The sequence below is a fragment of the Anopheles ziemanni genome, chromosome 3 (assembly GCF_943734765.1).
Source record: "Anopheles ziemanni chromosome 3, idAnoZiCoDA_A2_x.2, whole genome shotgun sequence".
Classification (NCBI taxonomy): Eukaryota; Metazoa; Arthropoda; class Insecta; order Diptera; family Culicidae; genus Anopheles; species Anopheles ziemanni.
The window spans coordinates 61,448,608-61,473,326 of record NC_080706.1 but is presented as its reverse complement, the minus strand read 5'-3'; the positions used below and the strand labels follow the sequence as shown (position 1 = coordinate 61,473,326).

The 24,719-nt window shown below is 44.1% G+C and overlaps 2 protein-coding genes across 2 annotated transcripts; both read left to right on the top strand.

Annotated features, from left to right (window-relative positions):
* The first annotated feature begins 3,112 nt into the window (after positions 1 to 3,112).
* Positions 3,113 to 13,989, top strand: LOC131287169 (tetratricopeptide repeat protein 39B-like). Its single transcript, XM_058316195.1, has 9 exons — positions 3,113 to 3,401; positions 9,532 to 9,563; positions 11,426 to 11,530; positions 11,617 to 11,958; positions 12,047 to 12,212; positions 12,290 to 12,618; positions 12,688 to 13,194; positions 13,261 to 13,401; positions 13,473 to 13,989. The coding sequence occupies exons 1-9, from the start codon at positions 3,321 to 3,323 to the stop codon at positions 13,582 to 13,584; spliced, it is 1,815 nt and encodes a 604-aa protein (XP_058172178.1). The 5' UTR covers positions 3,113 to 3,320; the 3' UTR covers positions 13,585 to 13,989.
* Positions 13,990 to 16,525: 2,536 nt separating this feature from the next.
* Positions 16,526 to 24,083, top strand: LOC131287847 (cholesterol transporter ABCA5-like). The gene is made up of 9 exons (XM_058316932.1): positions 16,526 to 17,427; positions 17,509 to 17,695; positions 17,758 to 20,943; positions 21,822 to 22,008; positions 22,102 to 22,376; positions 22,458 to 22,610; positions 22,698 to 23,368; positions 23,438 to 23,772; positions 23,842 to 24,083. The coding sequence occupies exons 1-9, from the start codon at positions 16,526 to 16,528 to the stop codon at positions 23,946 to 23,948; spliced, it is 6,003 nt and encodes a 2,000-aa protein (XP_058172915.1). The 3' UTR covers positions 23,949 to 24,083.
* The last annotated feature ends 636 nt before the right edge of the window (positions 24,084 to 24,719 follow it).

The window sequence follows — 24,719 nt, the reverse complement described above, 5'->3', positions numbered from 1 at the left end:
GGACTCATCATCATAACTCGGGAGAGCGCTTACGTAGGAAAGAACGGACAAACAGAGAGGGCAAATTTCAAAGCAATTGCACAAACCCGTGCGGCATTATTCTACGAGATTTGGGTTGTACATGAAGCACAACACAAATGCGAAAACTAGAAACGCTACGTGTAACGCTTCTCACTCGGTCTTTGTGTGAGAATAGTCTTTGCAATTGTGACTACAGAAGTATAAAAGTCTCTAAAATTAAAAAAAAAAATTGTTGGATTTTTTACGAATAGTAACTTTAGTCTGTGGGAGGCAAAACATAAATGCAAAAGTGGCGCTTCTATACAAAGCTCGAAAACAAGTTAGTTGGAATTGACTTCTATGCATTTTATGAGGAGTTCATTGGGATTATTCACTTCTTCTTCTTCTTCAGCGAGGATTTACTCCAGTACGGCTATTGAATCCAGCTTCCTGGGCCTTCGCAAGCTAACCTAATTTTTTCATTTAATTTATTTTATATGAAAATTGTCATTAAGTTAGTTGAGTTGGATAACACTCCGATTCATTGTCAAACTTAAGGAAAGAGTAGAAATCCACTGCCTGTTACTGCATGATCTGGCGCAACTCGTTTTGCTTTGCTGTGAACACAATCGCGATGTCCGAGTACCAATTATCAAGGAGTAAGAGTAGGACTGCATTCTGTTTTAACGTTTGCTATGAGTACTGAAGAAGTGATCTCGTTCTACAGCACTGCTGCGAGAGAACACAACATGCGATCTCTAAATGTCACACAGCGCTCTCCCGGGAGAGCTGCTGAAGGAGACCAGCACGCCATCTGTTCAAGTGGGCCAGAACGGGATCGCCAACGCACAGTCATAATCTGGGAGCGAAAAATGCGGGTATTGCTAGCACACTCTTTCATTACTGATCTACTATCGTTTATCTCTTTCCGATTCATATTTTGCGACATCCAGGAAGGTGAATGCATAAAAACTTTTAAAAAATAGTAAAATTAATTTAATTTTCTTAAAATTTGAAAAATTACAGACACATTGCCGGATATGACGACCGATAAAATATCGTACGACAAAGCACTGCACTGCACAGCACTAAACCTCGTTACTGTGGTATTTTAACGATCGCTGGCAACCGCGCCGTTTAATGTTGTATGGGAAGCAGCCTGCGCGAACGAGAGAACACGAAGTGTGCATTCAACGGCAAAGAGCAGCTGATGTTGCTGATGAAAATTTTCATTTCATTATTCCCTCATTGGACGTTTGCTGCGTCGGTTGGTGGTAAATATTTACGTGTTGTGCTTCGGAAACTGAATGCTGAAAATGGTGTGGCAGTTAGTGCAGCAGTTTATTTAGAGTGCTTCCATTTCTGATGTGATCAGTTACAAAGCATAGAAAGCTTTACCGTCAGTTTTTTGTTCGTTTCTATCGGAGGAAGTGGTCAGACGTGACGAAAGAGGTGCTAAATTTTGCGAGCAGTGGATTCGTCAAACCGCGCAAACAGAGAGAAATTGGAGTAAGGCCCCGCGGGGGAAAACCAATATTTTCTGGGTGTGTAGTGTGCGTGCATGTTATTTTCACATTTTGCTTGGCCATGAATCCCACATTGGAGTATTATTGCAGCTGCGCTAGTTACATCGCCCTTACACCAAGGGACTCGTTAAAATGTACCGACAACTCAAAGATCCTCGCTTGTTTAGAAATGCGACGATTGTATCCACAAAACTATCTTCTATTGTCGCAGATTATAAGAACCATGTAGTTTCCGTGTTTTTCACGCAATGGATTTTTATAAAGTTTAAGTAACTTTAATGGGGAACAACGCAAGGAAATTATGCATCCCGAACAATGAAGCTTAGCTTTCTTTGGATACCTAAGTGGGCAGAAGGACCACACCAATATCGATTTCGGATCTCGTTTCTGACTTTGGTTGTGCATTCTGCCGAGAAATGGGCTTAGCACTGAGAAATGCTGTTGCTTAATAATGCAAAAAGGAATTCAATCATGAGAAGGACAAGGACAACCCACAATCAATATGCCACAAAACAATGTACGTAGTATTGAATAGAGGGAAGTTCTTGCTTGCCACCTTTCGAGTTTAAACTTCTTACATATATGTAATGGCTATAGCCACATTAAAAATCGATTGGAGATGAAATCATTCACATTCGTTGTCGCACAAGGAAAGGAAATGATTGATAACTATGCCGTACTCTGCTTTATTTTCTCTTATTTTTATATGTTATCTTATCAGTGCCGTTCCAAGAAAGCGAGCTAGTAATTGTCGGTTCGTTCTTTCACGCGTAAAATAACCTGGACAGCGATTTCCTCAATCGAAATTATCGCATAGAGCAGATTTTGTTTGCACACGTGTTTGAATTTTTAGATTTGTCGTTTTGTTTTTATTTTGATTACATTTTGGCTTGTTTTTTGTTCACATGCGCAGATGGAAGAATCCTATGGGAGTGAGTGTGACATAGCAAAACATTGAGTTTAATCTTCGTACATAACAGTTAATTCATTTATTTGAACGGTAATTTCAAAAAAATATATTTTTTTCAATAGAAAAGAAGAATAATTCAATAGAAAGAGAACAATTAATGTACGTGGACGGAAAAACCATGCCTAAAAGAGCAACCTTCGTGTAACGCTAACCTTCGAACTCCCCATTGACAGGGAACACCTTCTTATCAGGAACAAAACAGACAAGAAAATCCCACTAAAAGGGTTATGTTATGTTTGGAAACACGTTTTAGAGAACTTCTTGCTAGTAAGTAGTGTGGCAATGTCGGAAGTTGTTCAGTTATCTGTAGAAAAGAAACAATCTTCACCCGGGGGAGCATAAATGTTTGTTTTATCGCTATCGCGTACGTATGTCAGCGGGTGTCGGCGATTTTTATTGGTGCGAAGCTAAAAACATGTTTTGTTAAGTTGAATCACTGAGGCAGTGTTAGTTCCTAGGTCATTTTGTCAAACTTTCCCCCAACTGCATATGCTTGTAAACTCTGTTGCCCGTAATGGCACATGAATTGAAATAGCAAACAAAGCTGTAGTAAACCGGATGTATCGTATTCACATGTGCTGTATGTGTCAGCAAAAACAGATTCTTGTGCCAGTTTCAGTGCGGTCAACACCGGTCATGAGGCAGCAGCGAATGGAAACGGTAACTTCTGGTGGACTTGTTAATGTTTAAGAAAGTTACCTGGCACCAAAGGGGGTTAAAGTAACCGCCAAGAGTAAAGCGCAAAAAAAAACGATCTTCTTCCCTGTTGGTACTGCTTTGCTTATCTTGCGAAAACATTGCGGATAGTTGACGTACCGGAAACCATGGCTACAGCAACGGCTACCACGTCAACAGCAACAGCTAACAATCAGCAAGAGCTGCAAAACTACGACGACGATGATGAGGTAATTTTTATTGACTTTAAATCGAAAATTTTAGTGTTTATGCCATTGATTTACTGCAATTTACTAAAATTAGTTTTTGCATTGCACTTTTGCAATTTAATGAAATTGTTTTCAATTTTCCTTTCGAAATTTCTGGTATATAAAGTTGGGAGAATGAACAATTGCAGTTCTGTTCACTTTGTCTATGTGAAGCCATTTATGAATAAAAACATGCGGCTGCGCTTATTTATGTTGTGTATAAATTAACGTTAAAAAATTACTACTTACTACTAATGTTTTCCTATTGGACTGAAGTCAACAATTTCGCTTGAACTCATAGTAAAGTGAAAATACAAAAAAAAAACGATTATACAATTGCAAACGACCTGGATGGAAGGCCGGTCTCGTTTTTAGTTGGGTTTAATAATAAAGTAGACAGAGTTAAATGAGTGCATTTTGGTTTATCTAAAACTCAGAATGACTGATGATTATCCAACTATTGCATAGATTTCTGAGAGGCTGATTGAAAAATTATTGTATATACAAAGTAACCTACAGACAAGTTTGAAACAACTAGTAAAATCAATTCTAGAATTTTTACACACAAGATATAAGGAATAAAGTTCGATAGACATAAAGGGGCAGTTTGTTGTCTTTAATATCTCCCTTTTACCTAATGCCACCGTGTTTTCATGTAGGGTATCCTTAGTTTTGTTGTATATTTTAATCAAAACCTAAGCTAGATTTAGAAATTACTACAACATTATGAAGTGCACATATTTACATGAATTCTCAATACATGATACATTTTTTGTATATCATCATCTTTAATTTTCTGTTATTTGGAAGTTTGACAGAGTTCAATAAAAGATTTATTGTTCAGACACATGCCACTATCGCATCATAAATAAATATGAAATGCAGTTTCCCAAGACACAAAAACGAAGCGGAGGATGAATGAATAATTCAATTTACTTTCGATTTGTTTGCTCTGTCAGTGTTAATTATCTGTAAATGTAGACTAACCTCTATTTATTGCAGAACTAGGCAAAGTGCTATGTAGATATCGATATTAGCAGACACACAACACTCGCCATCATGTCTTCCAATGCACCCCATTCAAATGGTACAAGGTGTCAGTTTCGGACACGTACAAAGTTTCGACCATTCGTCTGCCGACTACATTATAGATTACGCAGCCCCGAAAGCGTACGTAGGAGGGAGAACACGTGTTTGCTTGTATCCACCCGAGCCCTCGAGGTTGGCATATTTATTGGGCAGGTTCACCACCCTTGTACCTCGTTTTGGATGCAACTCACGCGATGACAACCGACGCACACGGCACGAGTCACGTGTTTCGGAAGCCACACGAATGCCATTTCTTAGTGCTACGAATAGCCTTTGCCGTAGGATGAGAATTAAGGTCCAGGGACCGACCAACGGAGGTGAAATTGCTACGTTATTGATTAATGCTACGTAGGCAGGCCTCCTTACATTTTTCTCCCCAACAGCGTTCAGTTACTGTCTGTTGTAATATAAGTTCACCATTCTCTACTACTTTATCAAAGGTGAATTTTATTTTTGCAATTATTATCCAAGCTGTAACCGCGGTTCAGTTGTTACTTCATCGAATCTTGTAATAGTAATTCCTACTGCATCATGTCCGAGATTGCAGTCTGCTATCATGTCACGGTACATGGGTACATTACGTTCGGGGTGCATCGGACACTTGTTGCAGGGTCGGACAAACTTTCTACTGCCCCACACCCGGAACTGTCACTCTTGCAGTTGGTCTTTTGTTTGTCGACGATAATGGTGGACAAACGGGGACGGTGATCGATCGAAGAAAGAGTGTCGACCAGTATGAAGCAGAAGAAATGCATATGTTGCCACGCGGTTAGACACCACCACCAGAGTGTTCCTCTTCCAGAGTCAACAGAAATTCGGTTTGCCATTGCTCTGGTTATGGTAGCAAATTGCAATCAAAGCTATGTGGTCGGCAGTTCGCGTGTTGCTTTCTATGGAGGGACAGTTCATTTTTTTAAAGAAATGTTTTTAATTTACCCTTGAGTCAGCTGGTTGCAGAGTAAAAACCTAGCTAAAATTAGCTGTGAGTCAGCGAACGTTTCCCGCTGTTCGACTTTAATTTTTTTTTTTGACAAGTTTGCGCAGATTAATTGCACTACCTTTACTGTTCATCTCCACATAGCGAACTCATAGGAAACTCTGGTGAAACTCCTGTCAAAATTTTATGGAGTTTCGAGTTTCCCGAGTTCGCAAAGTGGACACGCATTTGTTTCGGTCTTCTTCGCTTCTTCTTAATCCGTCAGTTATTAAACGTCAGAACGAGGGGCTTTGCTAGTGCTGTCAAGAGTTTCCTACGAGTTTCCTACGAGTTTCCCAGCTGTTGCGGGAACTGAGTTCGACAGTTCGACGGAGGAGAGTTCGCTATGTGGAGATGAACAGTTAGACACATTTCTGTAAAAGGAAAGCTAATTTCGTAGTTAACATATTTTAGTCAGTGCATATCAGTTAAGTTTTTACCCTCCCATATGCTTCGTCACATTTTCGCGGCCTACTGGACGCAAATCCACAGCGAGATGAAACATGTTAGATATTGAATGTGGCTTTCTAGAACGGTAATGTTACCCTCCCATCGATGATGCATTGTTGCCATTATAGAGCGCAACTTGTCAGTTGAAACCTGGCACTTGTTAGTATTATGATGGGACTTTGTAATAAAAAGCCGGAAAATGCTGTAACACATTGAAAAAGTTGCTTGTTTGTCACATTGATTTAAACAAAATCTTAAAAAGGTTCCGAAATGGATGCAATTCAAGTATCCCTCTTCTTCTTCTTGGCCTAACGACCGTTTTTGGTCATGCCTGTCCGTTAAGGGCTTACGCGACTTTTTCTCTATGTGTACGTGGATAGTCAGTGCTCTCGTACAGGGGAGGGTCCTGTCGAGGTGGTGAGCCCCGGCGCGCATGGGCCGTTTCAATACGACGTATTCCAGTCCTTTATTTGTCCCTCTTGTCCTTTATTTGTTTCATTCGTAGCACTTCGTTTCATACAAGTGTCGAAGCATCCTTTATATCAGTTTTGTGCCAAATGATGTTGCAACTTTCTTCCTTTTTGGACAATAATTCTGCAAAAGTCTTCTTCGGTCCAGTGAACAAATGTATTCTTTCGATAAATTTTCCTTAAATTATAAATTTAGGATTAAATTCTAAGGAATTTTGGAGTTTGTTTGTTGCGGTAATTAGTTGGAACAATGTTGTTCCTATTGATGGCTGACTTTTAAGTCTGTCAACATACAGAAGTTGTAGTAATACCGTTTCGTTAGTGTAAATAATTCTTCCAAGTTAAACTGTTTCGCGAAGAACTTTCTTCACAGTTTCCATTCCTCAAAGATCATTAATACAGAGACTCCAATAGCCAAGTTTGAGCATTCTTATTTTTCGACGAATTTCCCTTTTATTGTGTTCGTATAAGATCGAAAGATGCCCAGTTTTAGTGTTATTACTAGTTCTTACATAAGAAATTCCGCAAAGTATTCATTTTATATGAAAAAAGTACTGATATGTGAAAAAAGTACTGATAAATCTATTACAGTTATTTCACATCGTTTGCAATCGTTTCAAAGCAAGTGAACGACAAATAAAATAAATGTTTTTTAAAAGTTGATATTCTGTGATGATGGTATGGTTCTTTTTTTACAAATTATATTCTTTCTATGGCGCTGCTAGTGACTGTATTTCATTTTCCACCTGATTCATTTTCCAAACGAAAACAACTATAATGTGCTGTGATGCGGGCGTCGTCGGTGTTGGTATCGGAAGTGAAGGGAACAAATCGAGTGGAAAACGAATGGTTTCCCACGTAGTGCAAAAATAAACAAGTAGCGTTAACCGATCTATTGTGTGTAGGGCCTAAATTAAAATGCAAATTTGTTTCACCCTTTGTGGAAGCTCCATTCTCTGAGGGGGTTCAAAATAACACGTTAATAGGAGAATGACGACTTGCTCAAGGATTGGAAACTTAAACCGATTTTCATCCGGCCCTTTGCACAAAGTTGATGTCATGGCGTCTACAGGATGGCATCTGCATCTGCTCTATTTGTGGTTTATTTAAATGATTGTGAATGAGATTAGTACATCAGAGTTTTTACAAGAAAGAACTCTAAAATAAGCAAATTGAAATGAGAGTTGTTTGTTTGCATTGAACATCGCCAACAACAGTGTTCGTTAGTGATCTACAGATTAGCAAACCCATCCACTTCACAGTAGTTCTATCGCGAGCTTCCTAGAACAACTAATTTTCAACGGCGCAAAGCTTTGCCATACGCTGGGACGTGTCGATCCGTAACCTTCGACCAGGGTAGGTCGCGACCACCATCCTTTCTCGATTACAAATTGCAATGTACACGACCTTAGACGTTGCACTTGAACCGCTGAGACGTAAACTGATGCAAAAAATCTCGACGCACCATTGAAACTAGCTGTGGACCGGGACCGGATCGCGCTTGGATAGGTGGTGCCGGGTTAGATGGAACGGGAGTTGCCAGAATGTGTTGATATCCACCACTCACCAACGGGTCCATTTAGCCGCGTCATATGGAACACTCGGAGGCCGCAGCCCGAGCAGTAGTAAACCTGTTGATGGTGTTGCATGAGTTGTACCTGATACCGCTCAACGATCTCCATGCTGCATTTCACTGCATTTAACAACAGGCGTCGCGGAGAGACAGTGGCGGCAGCCGCGTACTCTATCATTATCTGTGGAATGTTGTTATACTACGAACTTTAACCAACGATCATAGTTTTTGTATGTATGTGCGTTTGAATTTTCGAAACAAAGCAGAGAATTAATTAGTCAAAACCGAAACATAGCGAATCCGCGATTCTTGGTTGTTAATTCTATCGAGAATTATAAGAATATCAACGCATAATCGTTATTCCTTTTTTGTGACCGGCAGGATAAAATGTACACCCCAAGCTCATTTTTCGTACCTTGTTTTGCATTTGTTTTATAGAGGTCATTTATGAAGCAGCGAAAAAAACAGGTTAACTTTGAGAAAAAACTGTAACAAGATAAAGTGCCCATTTAAAAATAATGAGATTTTCAAAAAGTTTTCTCCCAATTGTTTATGTTTTGATAAGTTATATGGTTGTTAATAATCTCCTTGGGTATACTTGTGACATTATTTATCTTATGTTTCTTGAAACGTTTACACTTCTTTATCATTCTTTTTAGGTATCTCATTACTAGGAAATTAATTTTTCTTTTGTTTTTCAATCTCATAACATAACAATATTCTTTATAAAGCTTAAACTATAGTCAAATGTGGATATATTGTTATGACTTTTAATGCGGCACCAGTGGAGAACTGTAGAGGTTGAGACGCGCAAAACTAAGAACATCCGAAAAATGAAATAGAACGCAAAAGTAACCATCAATGACATCTCACTTCATGTCAGCTATCATTTTTCGAACGAACTTTTCGTCGCCGCCTCGTAGCACAAGGGTTGGAGACCAGATTCTGTTGGAGGCATTCTCATATTAGCAAGGCTCTCTTAACAGATCAATCAAAATGTTATTGGTAGCGGCGAGATCGTGTCGCAGATTGGGTGAGGTGCCTAACGATCGCCGATGCAAGGAAATAGAGAGGCATTTGGAACGAAATATGATGCACTCCGGCTGGTTCTCGTGGAGTGGAGTAGGAAGCTTTCTAAAATCTGATTATGTAATGACTGTCAATTTGTGTATAAACATACTGCAGGGAAATCTGAATCACTGATCCACACCCAGGCCATTGAGGAGAAGTTCATTTTTCAGCAGGACAACGTCTCAAACCATAAGAAGACGAAGTCTTTTCTGCCTGTCTTGTCGAATACAACTGCTGGAATGGTCTCCTCAGAGCCTGAATCTAAACTTCATTGAACATGTTTGTGCAATTCTGAATGCTAGGATAGACAAAAATGGCTACGAGCAAGAATGGCTATTTTGTAGCTCTGCTAATTCATAAGTGATTTTTATAAAGAATATGCAAAACAAGATACGAAAATGAACACAATGCTCAAATCGTTGCTAAACTCGTATTGGATTAACCCTTATTAAAACGAACTGTTATGTTTTTTTCTTATTACAGTTTCAAGATGCCTGTGACAGCGAATCCTCCAAGTAAGTAGCAATGCTAAGTGTCGTTGTACCTTGATTAAAACAGCTAATCGTATTGTCAAACTGATAAGTATGTTTGATGCCATCCTTTATTGTGCGGATGTGTCGGTTTCTTACCAATACTACCGAAAAATGTTGAAGTTGAGGGTTTAATTCACTGACATGTGAACACGGGTTAATACCCTTCATGTTTTGAGCTGAATTATTTAGTTTAAAGATTGGACGGTGCTAAGGTTTGTGAAGTGTTCGCTACATGTTGTGGAGTATCCTCTCAACATCCAATCCCACGATTAAAATGTTATGAAAACATGTATACAAGTTATGACTAATAATTTTTTTTTGTGTAGTTTGATCAAAATTACCCTCTGTTTCTACAAAACCTTTTAGTTGCTATTTCCACCACCAGTTTGGCATCAGTTTTGGTCACAAAAAAATGTGAAGAGTAAGTAATTCTTGACTTACTAAACCTTTTGGAACATGAGAAATGAACATGTTATGCTGGCTGTGAATAAGGTACTATCCAATCTATCAACTAAAGAAGCTCATTTATGTATTACTTTATCTCATGGACATTTTTTTGTCGCAAAAAAAAAAAATTCAAATCATTTCTTCAAATAATAATAGATATATAACCCTAACATACTTCTCCGACGACGTGGGTGCGAATCCCATCTGAGACCGGACCTTCCCCTGTGCGATAGGACTGATTTTCCACGTACACTAAGGGAAAAAAGTGTTGTAACCCCGTCATGGGGCAGGCATGACCAACAAGGTTGTTACGCCAAGAAGAAGAAGAAAAAGATACTTCTCCTTTCATTTTAAACTTTTCCAAACACACAAAAATAATATAAAATTTCATTTTCAAGTACATATTCATTATAAGAAGTTTTTTAATATTCGATAACTTTTTCATAGATCCCTCTCCTATCACTTTTTCGGAGCAAAGCCAAAACTAATTGTGGTTTAGGTTAGAATTAAATCTGTATTGTTTTTTGTAAAAAAGCATTGGATTGAAACATCTACATCACGGATTAAGTTGTTTACTTTATCAAGCAAGTTCTCTTTCGTACAGGGGAGGGTGCGGTCTCTGGTGGAATTCAAACCGACGCCGTTGAGGGGGTGAGTCCCGGCGCTTATGATTTTCTTACTGGCGCTACCGCTCCGCTGTCGCGGACCTCTTATGAATGTAACGAATTGATAAAAGTGACCACTTACTTGTTAAAGTTTACTAGTTGAGCATATTTGTCATTAGAACTAGATATATTTGATGTTTAACTTTATTCTAAATTTCCAACAGAGATTCTATTATATAATAGTTGTTGACAAGTTAATCCTGCATGCATCATTATATTATGTTGTTACGCGATACTGGGCATTTTAGTTAATTTTTAAACATTCTGTGCCTTTTTTTTCTTATATTTTACATGTCGGTGTCTTAATTAGCGGTCGGAGCTATTGTGGCTAGATCTTTGAATTGATTTAGGCTTTGTGGGATTTTTTTCATCCCATGATTACAATCGAATCGTTTTCGCGTCGGTCTGTCAGTCTCATTAAGGATCCATGTGGTTAATATCCATGTTTATGACAAATATTTCTAAAAACTGAACAAGTCTACGACATTTTGTTTTCGAGGACATAGTAGTATGTATTTACAAAAGAAGGCGCTGTTGAGTGACGAAGCAAAAGTCGGTCCAGGCCGGTATGGCGGACTGTGAAGCTTCTATAAGAAAGTCTAGTCACATAAAGCCCACATCCCCTTCGAAATTTCCATGACATTTGGGTAAATTGGTATCAAAAGCAGTGTTGGATTTGCCGTAATGTGCATAATTAGATGTTAATGTTGAGTCTATTTCTGTTCCATCTAGTGCCTGCGGTATGGATCTGGACACGGCGTTGGCGGAAGCGAAGATTGCGGTCGATCTCTTCTTCAATAATAAATTCAACGACGCGGAAGCTCTGATGAAACCCATGTGAGTGTGGCAAATTTATTTAGTAAATCGATCCCGCTAGAAGTTGACATTTACTAACGTATGTGTCCTTTTTTGCTTTTGCATAGGGCTACATCAAGCATGTACCATTCGGTGGGCCACAGTGTCTTCACGTACTTGGAAGCGATGCTCACATTCGAGCAGCAGCACATAGCGGCCGCATCGGAAGCGTTGAAACAGTGTCTGAGCGTATGTAATCGCTACCGAAAAAAGAACACTCTCACGGAGACCATCGGCAAGACCTTCAAGAAGGTGAACTACGACCAGTACACGGACCTGGAGGCGCACGCCGAACTTTGCTCGGCCGAGGCGCTTCTGCTGAAGGCGATGCTGACGTTCATCGAAGACGAAACGCTGACGAGTCTGATCAAGGGTGGCATGAAGATTAGAAATTGCTTTGCTATGTACAAGTGAGTCGCGAATTCTCTCCCACAACGAGTACCCTTCGAGGACGTTTTGGACAGCAATCTAATCGTGCATCTTCCTTGACCTTTCCAGAGAGTGCAATAACATTTTGAACCACCGACAGTGGCAATCGGAAAGCTCCAAGCTACACTTTGAAAGCGGCGTCCGAATGGGGCTGGGGACTTTTAATCTTATGATATCGCTACTTCCGGCTAGGATAATCAAGCTGCTCGAGTTCATCGGGTTCTCCGGGAACAAGGTGAGCAGAAAGCATGATGGCAATCATGCAGGAACATCAAAGTGCATCATGTGAACTAATTTATCTCCTTCGAGCAGCAATCGGGAATGCAAGATTTGATTACCGGCTCGCAAAGCGAAGGCATCCGGCAGGTGCTTTGCGTAATGACGCTGCTCGGGTACAACCTCATCGTGTGCTACGTGCTGAGCCACAAGGAGGGCGATTTACGCTTCTGTGATGAACTGCTGATGAAGCAGTTGAAACTCTACCCGAACGGTGTGTGGTTCCTGTTCTTCAAGGGCCGACTGGAGTTCATGAAAGGCAACCTGGACGAGGCCTTGATGTGGTACAAGAAGTCGTGGAAGTCGCAAACTATTTGGCCGCAGTTTCATCATCTGTGCTTTTGGGAGCTGCTATGGGTTAACTGGTTAGTATGAGTGATGTGAAAAATGTCACCATGAAACCTACATAGCCTGATGCTCCTTCTTTTCCTCAGCTTACGGTTAGACTGGCGTGAATCGCTTCTTTTCGCGACGTACCTGGTCGAGAGCAGCAAGTGGTCGCGCACGATCTACACATATCAGAAGGCGTCGATCATGTGCATGCTTAAGCCGGAAGAACTACACTCGAGCGAGGTGCGAACGATCGCGAACCTGATGAAGGAGGTGCCGAAGTACAAGCAGCGGATAGCGGGAAAATCGTTGCCGATGGAGAAGTTCGCGTGCAAGAAGACTGAACGATTTTTCGCCCAGCAATCGTTCTTGTACGTGCCAGCCCTTGAGCTGATGTACGTGTGGAATCTTTTCAAAATATTGGGAAAGCATTTCCACCTGGCGGACGGCGTTTACCGGATTGTGGAGAACAATCTCAAGCATTACGAGGAGCGCGCGAACTCGAAATCGAACCCAACGTACGGGGTATACGGGGCCGATAACAAGGCACTGCTCATGCTGCTGAAAGGTGCCTGTTTGCGTCAGATGAACAGTCCCCTGCAGGCAACTCGGTGCGTTATTTTGAAGGCTTTGCTCCGAATATCATTCTTATGGTTTTGTCATTTTTATTCTTTTAGATGCCTAGAGGAAGTGATTGCCATGTACAAAGACCTTAAAGAAGACCACTACCTGGTGCCGTACGCAATTGTCGAGCTAGCGCTTATCTTCATCGATGAAGGCAATAAAGATAAAGCTATACTAGCTCTGGAGGACGCCCGGTATGCTATAATTGCAGTGCAGTTGCTGTTGAAGAACGGTTTATGTATTTATTTCCATTTTACCGGCTTAGGAAAAACTACAGCGGTTACTCTCTCGAATCTCGGCTGCACTTCCGGATACATACGGCGTTGCTGGATTTAAAGGGCAAAAGTTACGAGAGCTTACCAGCTGGCGCCGAATGAACGGCACGACCGACGGCTGTGCATTGCCTCGAACATACCAAAACTCTTCAACGATATGTATGACAACAGCGAAAACAAAATGACCAACGAAACGTTGTACGAAACAAAATGTACAACGAAAAGCTATGAACGGGATCGGAGATCTGCCTCGGGCTCCGTAACAAACCCACAGCTACCCATGAAACCAAGAATAGGCGATAAGATGGAGGCATGTGAGCGAAAACTAGTAACATCTGCGTCCTAGGGGGATTACTTTCCTAGTCATGATGTAGCGTAGATGTATCCACCTTGTTTTGCTTTAAAAAATTCCACGCGAGCACACACGTCCAAATAGTTTGATGCAAGCACCATAACGTATACCAAGGAATGGGGTCTAAATAAGGCGTAGGTTGGGACAGGCGTTTTATTATTTGTATCGTTTTACGGTTACCGAATACCGGTGAAACCTCGGCTAGAAAAAAGTTATATTTCGCGGGTTGAAAAGATATTTTAATAGTTCCAACTATAACAAAAACCCAAAAGTTCCGGACTTTGTTGATACTCTTATTTGGTAAGATGGGATAAAAGTAATAGAAAATGGCAAAATGTACTGCAAATTGTATGTATGAAAAACGAACTTAATAAATGCGAAAATGTGGTGAGCCACTTTCACGTAAGCTTTCGTCGTTATCACATTAATTTCTGTTATAAAAGCATTTCGTCATTTTTGTTTCACGACGGTAAAACATAACCGCCGCGAATGTGTTCCATTTGTGTTTGGCGCATGCGCCCGAATCGTTCGAATAGGCTTCTTTCCGACAACTTGAAATTATCGTTTCACCGTACAATAAATAAACTGATCTAACGACTACAGTCGACTATAGACGAGTATACTCGTACGATTGTTGCATCTTTTATGTCCGATATCCGCCGGAGACAAGTTTAAACGACTGGGTAATTAGCATTCCTGATCAGTGGTGAAATTTAAAGGAGAAGAAAAGAAACGTGTAATTCAAAAAGAAAATTGCCACCAGAGTACGCCACCGTGCACCGTGTGCACCCGCGGAAGTTTTGACAAAACCGTCGTAACGGTGGTACGGGGAAAGCTAGCTTTCCCAGTGGCGGTAGGTGTGGTGATGGATGCGCCGTCACAGTGAGTCCTGCGAAGAAAAGACGGTCGGTAGTGAAAATGCACTGTACGCGAATGTTCCGTGATGTGGGAAGAGTGTTCTAGTGGTTCGATCGTCGGGCAAAGCAGTGTTTTCGACGTGCTGTGCGTCACGCCGTGCAGCTGAGCAAATGCGAGCGTTTCTTGGTTTCTATCAAGCACGGTGAGCTGCGTTGTTCGAAAGGGTAAAAAGGGTGTACGATAAAAAAAACTGCTGGACCATCCGTTTGGCATACCGTATTCTGAACACCGCCCGAGCGAACAACGGTGACTCAAGTAAAAGAATCGTGCCGTGCTGGAAGGCGACGCCAGGCAGGGGCAGATGAGCGTGCTAAATGTGTTAGCGAACGATTTGTAGCAGTGAAAAATGAAGCTCGCTGCAGCTTCAGCAGGCAGAGCCTCATATCTACGAAGGATGTAACGACGCATTGAGCAAACCTCCGTCTACAATCTACAACAAAACAGTGCATCCAAAGAGGTAAGACCGTGGATGTGAAAACCCTTTTTCCAATTAGTACTAAACCGCGGTCGGTGAATTCGGAGTGAAAAAAATGGTTCTATCCCGTGGGCGCGTTGGAGACATCCGGAAGCCGTTTGACACTTAGCGAAAAATCGATAATTTTTTCAATCACCTCATCGTTGGCACGGCTCGTACGACGAACGGGGTGACTTCGGCTTCGGCTGGTATTGGTGCGCGTGAGTGTGTGCGAATGGGGAGCGAAGAGGGTGCGTTGAATTATAGCAACTTACCGGCAGAGTCCATGGGAGCAAAAGGCACGCGCGCGGGGTGCGCCTGGGAAAGGAGCATTTTATAGCACCGCCCTCCTGCCACGTGCTTGCTCATTCCACTGACTTCCAGGACTAAACACGCTACACAACAACATATTGTGAATGTGTGTGTTTGTTTCGCTACGCTCTCGGAAAAACGAAGTGCGAACGAGAAAACAGTATGCCGCGTATTTGGAGTGTAAACAAAGTGCACGTGCACGTATCGTGTTTACTTGTTTTGGCGGTTTTTTTATGATTGCTTTGATGCGTTCTCCTTTGTGACAGAATACCAGCTTCCAGCTCATTTTTTATGTTTAATAACATTACAAAAATTTGAATATGGTAAACAAAGACTTACAAACTGACTTGATGTTTGGTTTCAACTTAATGTTATAAATAAGATTCTATGAGATCCGTTTGTCAAAAAATGGATGTTTCTGAAAATATATTAACATCTTAAAATCACAGTTACACAAGTTCTGTTAAAACCCTCGATAGCTTTACTTACCTGTGTTTTCGTAAAAAGATGTGGTACTCCATTTTCTTTGTACAAAAGTAACATTGGTTTTAAAATAAAAAAAAACTTCTCAAAAAAGTAATGCAACTTACAAACTGCTGTGATTGCAGAGCTGAGATTTCTTACTAAAAACACCTCCTCCATTGAAGGAAGAAAATATAACTAGATACAATTTTCTCTTTCCTCTTCCAGGCTCTTAAACACCACTGGAAAACGTACGCCTGTTGTTCCAAGCGTGGCGCTTTAGAGCAAAAGAACAGGCAAGCTCTGCAACACTGCACGTTGGATGTGCCTGGTTTGACTGGTGGGACATTTTTAGCGTAGCTTTCTCTATCAAAGTGACTATTTGTCACTATATACCGCAACCAGTACTAGGACATTCGCACAGTATTCCTCGGTGAACCGAAAGCAATCGTATTGTACAACTCATCAGACCTTTAAAACAGTAGCGAACTAAAAGTATCACCCGCGTATTGGGATAGAACTGAGAAGTAGAGAAAAGAGCAGCCATGGGAAAGGAGTTGTTGAACAGTAGCAACTTTTGCCAGCAGCTAGGCGCAACGCTGGTGCGCAATTTTAAGTTGAAAATCCGCGATTCTCGCAAAACGATCGCGGAAGTGTTCCTGCCCTTGTACACCCTCGGTACGCTGATCGTCCTGAAGATACTCATTCCGAACCCGAACTTCCCGGCCATCACGGAACCGCGCGGTGCAGCTACTCTGTTCGAGCACTTTCAGCATCACAAGGCGCACACTATCGCCGTGCTGCCGCAGCCCAACTCCTCCACGACGGTGCCCTTCTTGAACGAGGTGAACGAACTATGGATGTCGAACCGACGCCACCAGCCGGGCGTGCACCCGATCAAGTGGATCGTGTACGACACGCCGGAGGAGCTGCTGGCGGCGTACTGGCGCGATCCGAGCAAGATGCCGCTGGCGCTGATATTCCACTCCGACGATCCGCTGTTCGGTCCGCTGCGCTACGAGATCCGCACCAACCCATCGTTCTTCGTGACGCCCTCGACGACGGAGCTGTACGCGTCGCTGGTGACCTGCCGGCAGTCAGACAGCTACTGGTCAGCGGTGATCCCCATCGAGACGGGTGACTCCTGCCCGGTGAATCAGTACTATTACTCCGGCTTTGTCGCGCTACAGACCCTGCTCGATTACACCAAGATCCGGCTCGTGACGCAGAACGAGGAGCTGCAGATACCGCACATCACGCTGGAGATGTTCCCCAAGGCGGCCTACACCGGCAATTGGATGGTCGCCTTCCGACTGGTCATTCCCATCTACATGGTGATGGCCCTCTCTCAATTCATTACATATCTGCTAATACTGATCGTGGGCGAGAAGGAAAACCACATCAAGGAAGGGTTGAAGATAATGGGCTTACGTGATTCCGTCTTTTGGTAAGCGTCGGAACCGCTCCTCATAACATATGACTTCATGCTGTTATTTTTTGTTTTGGCTTGGATTCTTCTCCTCCTCAGGTGTGGCTGGTTCCTCATCTATGCCGTGTTTGTGACATTCTTGAGCTTTGTGTCGGTTATATTGGTGTTTTCGCTGGGGGTCTTTCAACACACCAACTACCTGCCGGTGTTTATACTGATCCTCCTGTACAGCTTCTCGGTCATCCTGATCGGTTTCATGATAACTCCATTCTTCGATAACTCACGGGTGAGCTGAGCAGTTCCCTCGCCATTTGCATGTTTCTGACCGCTTTTCATCTCCACTTTAAGACTGCCGGAATTCTTGGAAACTTTGCGGTCAACATTATGTCGCTGCTGTACTTTCTGCAAGTGTTCATCGATGATACGCATACCTCGGCCGCCCTGTGGACGGTTTCGCTCATTTCACCGACTGGGTTTGCGCTGGCGATGGACAAAATCCTCGTTCTGGACATCTCCGGGCAGGGGGTCACGCTTGACAACCTCTGGACCGGACCAGGCATCCCGATCGGAGGCTCCATCTTGATGCTTGTCGTCGACATCGTGCTGTACGCGGCGCTGGCTTTTTACTTCGACTGCGTGATCCCATCGGACCACGGTACCAAGCAACGCCCGTGTTTCTGCCTCAACCGCAACTATTGGTGTAAGAAAAAAGTGCCAAAGGTGCCCTTGCTGAACGGCGAGTCGGCCAACTCGTTTAACAATGCGCTCGAGGATCAGGCGCGCGATGTCGAGCCGGTTTCGCGGGAAATGCGCGGCAAGGAAGCGATCCGTATCGTGGACCTGTACAAGACGTTTCACTCGTGCCGCAAGCCGGCAGTCAACGCGGTCAACGGTATCAATCTGACCATCTACGAGGGCCAGATCACGGCCATCCTGGGGCATAATGGGGCGGGCAAGAGCACACTGTTCAACATACTGACCGGACTAACCTCGCCCACGTCCGGCACGATCTACATCTTTGGGTACGATGTGCGTGATCCGAACGATATGACCATGATTCGTCGAATGACCGGCGTCTGCCCACAGCACGACATCCTCTTCGAAACGCTAACGCCCAAGGAGCACCTGTACTTCTTTGCAGCCGTGCGTGGCATCCCACCGTCGCTGGTGGACAGCGAGGTGAAGAAGACGCTGCGAGACATCGACCTCTTCGATACGGCGGAGACGAGGGTCAAACATCTGAGTGGAGGGCAGAAGCGGAAGCTATCGGTTGGCATCGCTATCATCGGCGACCCGAAGATCATCATCCTGGACGAGCCAACAGCGGGCGTTGATCCGTACTCGCGCCGTCATATGTGGTCCATCCTGCAGAACCGAAAGCACGGCAAGGTGATCCTTCTGACGACGCATTTCATGGACGAGGCGGATATCTTGGCTGAGCGCAAGGCCGTTGTTTCCCGCGGTCGGCTCCGCTGCTGCGGATCGTCGCTGTTCCTAAAGAACAAGTTCGGCATCGGCTACCATCTGACGCTCGTGTTGGACACCAACTCGTGCGAAACGTCCATAACGAAGCTGGTAAACGAGCACGTCCCGCAGGCAGAGAAGGCCCGTCGTCACGGACGAGAGCTGAGCTACATCCTTCCGCACGATGCCGTGAACTCGTTCGTGTCACTATTCGATGACATCGAGAAGGAAATTCGCACCAAGCGGCTCATGCTCGGCATCTGCTCGTACGGCGTATCGATGACGACGCTGGAGGAGGTTTTCCTCCATCTGGAGACACAGCGTGAAGGAGAACAGAAGACCGAAGGTGGCGAGGGTGAGGAAGAGGATGGCGAAGGAGATGATGACGAGGAGGACGGACAGGCGGCAGGCTACCCGGTGACGGATAGCATCAGCCGAAAGGTAATGAAAAACCGTGCCCTCCCGAGGAGCCTCTCGCTGCAGGAGCGTAGCAACAGTTATCAGTCGCTGAAGAACGACACTAAAAACCTGCTGGACGAGCAGAACACCGACAATAAGGCCTCACTGCAAGATCATCGGATGGAGTTCGAGACGATCATACCGATCAATGGGCTCGGGTCAGACGGTGTCAGCCAGGGAACGGCCGGGTCGGGCATTCACCCGGCGTCGATGGGAGGTGTTGGAGGCAATTCAGCGGTCAACTCACCGCAGCGCATCCACCGCAAGAAGCACCACCGAGCGTCACGCAACGGAGTCAGCAAGAGCACCAAAAGTGTGTACGAGGAGCAGGGGCAAACGCAGGGTTCGACCTCGGCGGTGAAGCTCAACAGCCAGAACCGCACCAACTGGATGGACCTGGACGATATACAGCTTCATCCGTCGCGCTGGAGCACGATCGGGGCTCTGTTGAAGTTGCGCCTGACGATTCTCTTTCGTGATATCCAACGGTTGTACCTTCTGATAATACTGCCGCTAGCATTCACCGCTCTCGGACTCTACCTAAATTCGATACAGGTGCTCTCACCGATCATGCGCTCTATTCTGCTAGACAACACGACGTACGGGAGTAATATCACCAAAATAGCCGTGCACGACAATACCAACCCAATGGCGTGGTCTCACGCTCCCTACGTCTATCATCATCACCATCAGCAGCAGCAGCAGCAGACACATGCCGGACAGCAGACACATCCCGGACAGCAGAAACGGGAATCGCAAAAGCAGCACTACGACCCAAGCCCTCAATTCCTCCACCAAAAGCATCATCAGCAACAGCAGCAATCGAAGGAGGCATCACATCTCTACCATCGTTTCCTTTCCGAGCTGCGCCAGTCGGCCAACGTGACCGAGGAGTACAATGGGAACTTTTCTTTGCTGCTCGACATCGCTCCACACATGGCGGCGTTCAATGTGAACATCATCTCCTGGTCGAACGTGTCCATCACGACGCTGTACAACGATACCGCTCAGCACAGTCTGCCGATCATCCTGAACCTGATCAGCAACACGCTGCTCCGTGTGTACGCCGAGCTGTCACCGGCGACGCCCAACTCGCAGAGCCTCTACCAAAGGCCACCACCCAGACGTAGGAGCATTCAGTCGCCGACATCCATGCTGTTCGACTACCAGGACGACGGTAGGGAGGTGGACGGATCGGATGATATTGCGTTCCAACCGCTACCATCGAGCACCAGCACCAGTGCGACGTCTTCATCGTCCGCGTCCTCATCATCATCGTCAGCTTCCGCCGGAGTTGCGGGTGAATCGGTGCTACGCATCGAACTGTGGTCACATCCGTTCCAGCAGACGGCCCAGCCGCAGGAGTTTAACATTGGCACGTTTTCATCGGCCCTGTTCGTGGGGATGATATTTGTGCTGATTCCGGTGTCGTTGGCCGTCGACATGGTGTACGATCGCGAGATGAAGGCAAAGAATCAGCTGCGAGTTAACGGGCTTTCCTCGTCGCTCTATCTGTCGGCGTACTTTATCGTGCTTTCCGGGCTAATGCTGGTCATTTGTGCGGCTCTGCTTGGGCTGGTGTTTTTGTTCGACATTCCGTCATTCCGGCAGGTGAGTGATTTGATCATCCATACGGACTTGGCGTTCTTATTTTGTCCTGTTCTGTTCCATTTATTCTAATGAACATTTCCCAAGTTGCATCAAATAACGTTCAATGCCGTAATTCAGTAGTTGCCATCTATCTGTGCTTCTAACACACCTCATGACTGAATACCGCCTCTAACGCACCTGAGTTTGTCTCAAACTCACCAGCTTTTGTCTCGTGTTCATGTGGTTTTATCTTCTGATTTCAATGTTGTCCCTATCTTAACATTTGGTTATTTAAAATTAATGTAAATATGAAGATTATTGTTTTGTTTGTACAATATTGTTTGTATTAATAAATATTTCAAAGCAGAATACAAAAAGGAAGTGAAGGAAAATTATTTAAAAATGCAAAGATTGGTACTGGCCAAAATTAGACAAATATTTATCAACGATTAATAACAAACTAAACAAGTGACGTTTAGAAGCAATCAAAGTAAGTTTGTATCACCGAATTTACCGTTGCTGTGTTAGCAACAGACAAAAGCTGATAAGAGACAAGCAAGGATGCGTTTTGCCAGGTTTACGTTAAGCGCAAAAGATTGAAAATACACGCGCAAATATCAGTGCTGCCGTCAATTGCGTTTCGTGTAGACGTTAATCGAATTAAATCGATCAAACGCCGTGCTAAGGTATCCTCGATATCGTGTCATTGAAGCTAAGTTGTTTTCTGCCAAACATTCCACTGAGTAAAAAAGGATCACGAATAAGTAAAAAGGATCAATTTTCCTGGTATTGGGAATTATTAACGATTTGTGCCTTATGTAGCCAGGGTTTTAAAATATCGTGCTAGAAAATACCACAAAGACCTTCATTGACTCGTATATGTTTTCTCTACGTTGCAGCCACCTGCTCTCATCACCCTAGGAATGTTGGTATTTCTATACTCCCCGGCAGGAATACTTTGTTCGACGTGTTTCTCGTACTTTTTCGACCGCACTGACTCAGCGCAATCAATTTTACCAAACATTCTTACCTTCGTTGGATTAATTCCCTTCATACTGGTTGTATTTTTGGATATGCTTGGCATCGGTAAGTTGTGCGTCAGATAAAATCTGACGATCGAAAATCTTTGTCGAAATTGAATCTCAAACAATTATTTTATTTTTATCATTACCATTAAAGAGGTTAAGGCGGCGATCGCACTACATTACGTGTTCTCCTTGATCAATCCAATGTACATTCCGTACGCAACGGTCTATTTTGTCGATCGTGTGTATATTGCGTGCCGTCTCAGCTCTGCCTGTGCTGAGCTCTCGATGGCCCACTACATGACCGAGGAGGTGATCGTGATGGCCTGCGGTTGCCTGCTGCACATTCCCATCTGGGCGTTCTGTTTGCGTGTTTCGGACGTGATGAAGAGTGGCGGCCGCATGAGGGATCTGTTTCATCGATCGGCGGTAAGGGGTGGACCGAATACACCCGTGGTTGGTACACTCGGTTTACGGTTTGATGCGACTCCTCTGGTTTATCTGTTGCAGAGCGAGGAAGACGTTATGACCGAGGAGCAGTGTACCGGCGAGTATGAAGACGAGGATGTCCGCAACGAGCGTAGCAGAGTATTCCGTCTCACGGGAAACTCCCAGCAACAGCACGACGATGGCCCGCAAGTGCAGCCCGTTGTTCTAGTGAAGGTCTGTCGTGGGGGAAAGCGCTCCTTAATCACAAATTATGCATTAGTTTTTGGATTGTCAATAACAGAAAAAAAAACCCTTTCGTAGAGTCTTCGCAAGGAGTTCTCCCAGGAATCGCTCTGCGGGAACTGTTGCTGCTGTGCGGATGATGAACCACCAAGAAAGAAGATTTCAGTGCGAAGTCTTTCCATCGCAGTCGATGCCGGTGAGGTGCTGGGACTGCTCGGGCACAACGGTGCCGGTAAAACGACCACCATGAAGATCATGACGGGCGAGACGGCTCCAACGCGAGGTACTGTCCGAGTGGCGGGGCACAGTATCACCATCAACCAGGACGATGCCTTCAAAACGCTCGGCTACTGTCCGCAGCATGACGCTCTGTGGAAGAACGTCACGGTACGGGAGCATCTGGAGCTGTACGCGCGGATTCGCGGCGTCCGCGGGAAGGACCTGAATCGTCTGATCGCGACGTATCTGACGGGACTGCACATTAACGAGCATGCGAACAAGCAGACTCAGCACTGTTCGGGGGGCACACGGCGAAAGTTGAGCTACGCCATGGCGATGGTCGGAGCGCCCAAGGTGGTGCTGCTAGACGAACCGTCTACGGGAATGGATCCAAAGTCGAAACGGTTCCTTTGGGATACGATTCTTGCCAGCTTCCACGGTAAACGATGCGCGATGCTGACGACCCATTCGATGGAGGAAGCCGATGCTCTCTGCTCGCGCGTAGGCATCATGGTGAAAGGGGAACTAAGGTAATACCGGAGGGAAAGTAAGTACCCAGAGTGTCGAATGGATTGGAACGTATGTCGTACTCCTTACAGATGCCTTGGATCGACGCAGCACTTGAAGAACCTATACGGAGCCGGGTACACGCTCGAGATCAAACTGAAGCATGTCGAAAATGTGTATAGTGAGACGCCGATCGAAAGCCAACCCAGCAGCAGTCAGGAGCAGCTACAGCTCGACCAAAGCACGGACCATATCGCACCGGTTATAAGCAACTGCATCGACAACCGGTCGATGGCGTTGCGCAACTTTGTCACGGACCTGTTCCCGAGTGCCACCTTGGAAGAGAGCTTCGCCGATCGGCTGGTGTATTCAGTGCCTCAGCAGGCGGTCAGTTCCTTAGCGGAGTGTTTTTCGCGGCTTGAGAAAGGTACGTTTCTGTATGATAGCGGTTGGTGATGAGCTAGTTAATTGTGTGTTTCTTTCACTCACCTTTCAGCCAAAGTCGAACTAGACATCGAGGAGTACTCGTTCAGCCAAACCACACTGGAACAGGTGTTCCTGAAGTTCGCCCACTACGATGAGGAAACATCCAGCGTGCAGTAGTGAACCTGTAGTTATCCATTTTCTTGCGAATCATCGAACGCCGTTTTCGATCGTCCATTACGCCAACATTGCAATGCGATCTATCTTATTCTAGTCTTTGATCAGTGTCTGACGTGTACGTGAGCTGTGCACATTATGATGATGCGTGCGAGCATGTGAATGTATGATAAGTGTGTGAATGTATGAATGATAGTGTTTCGTGTTCGATCCAATCAGAAGGATCGATATAAAATATGAAGCACAGCGGGTCAATTTCACCCTGCGCTGCAATACTTTTATGTTGTTCATCTAAGCAACCATGGAAGGCGAGACTGCAACAAACCAGTTTTACAAGCATTCCATGTGAAAGTGTATTTATAAATTATGAATGAACATAATTGTTTCATAAAACCAAACCAAAAGAAAAAAAAAACTTTGCAAAAGTGAATTCGCGACGCAAGGATATCAACCACAAACTAACGAATAGATAAATGGTTGCAAAAATAAAAAAATAAACTAGGATGTGATGAACGAAATTTGGATAGCCATTAGTAACGTGGAGCGTATTATATGCATCTCATTAGACCTAGACAGAAAAAAATAAATCAGAAAAGTTAGTAACATACTACATAGACAAAGGAAATCATGACAAAGGTTAGTAAAATATTACAATAAACAAAAATCTCATGATAAACAAATGTAAACGAATGCCACTGTCTCTTGGAAGCAGTAGATGCGTCTTCTCCGTATGCAAATTTTTGCTGAGAAATCATTAAAACGTAATTGAAATAA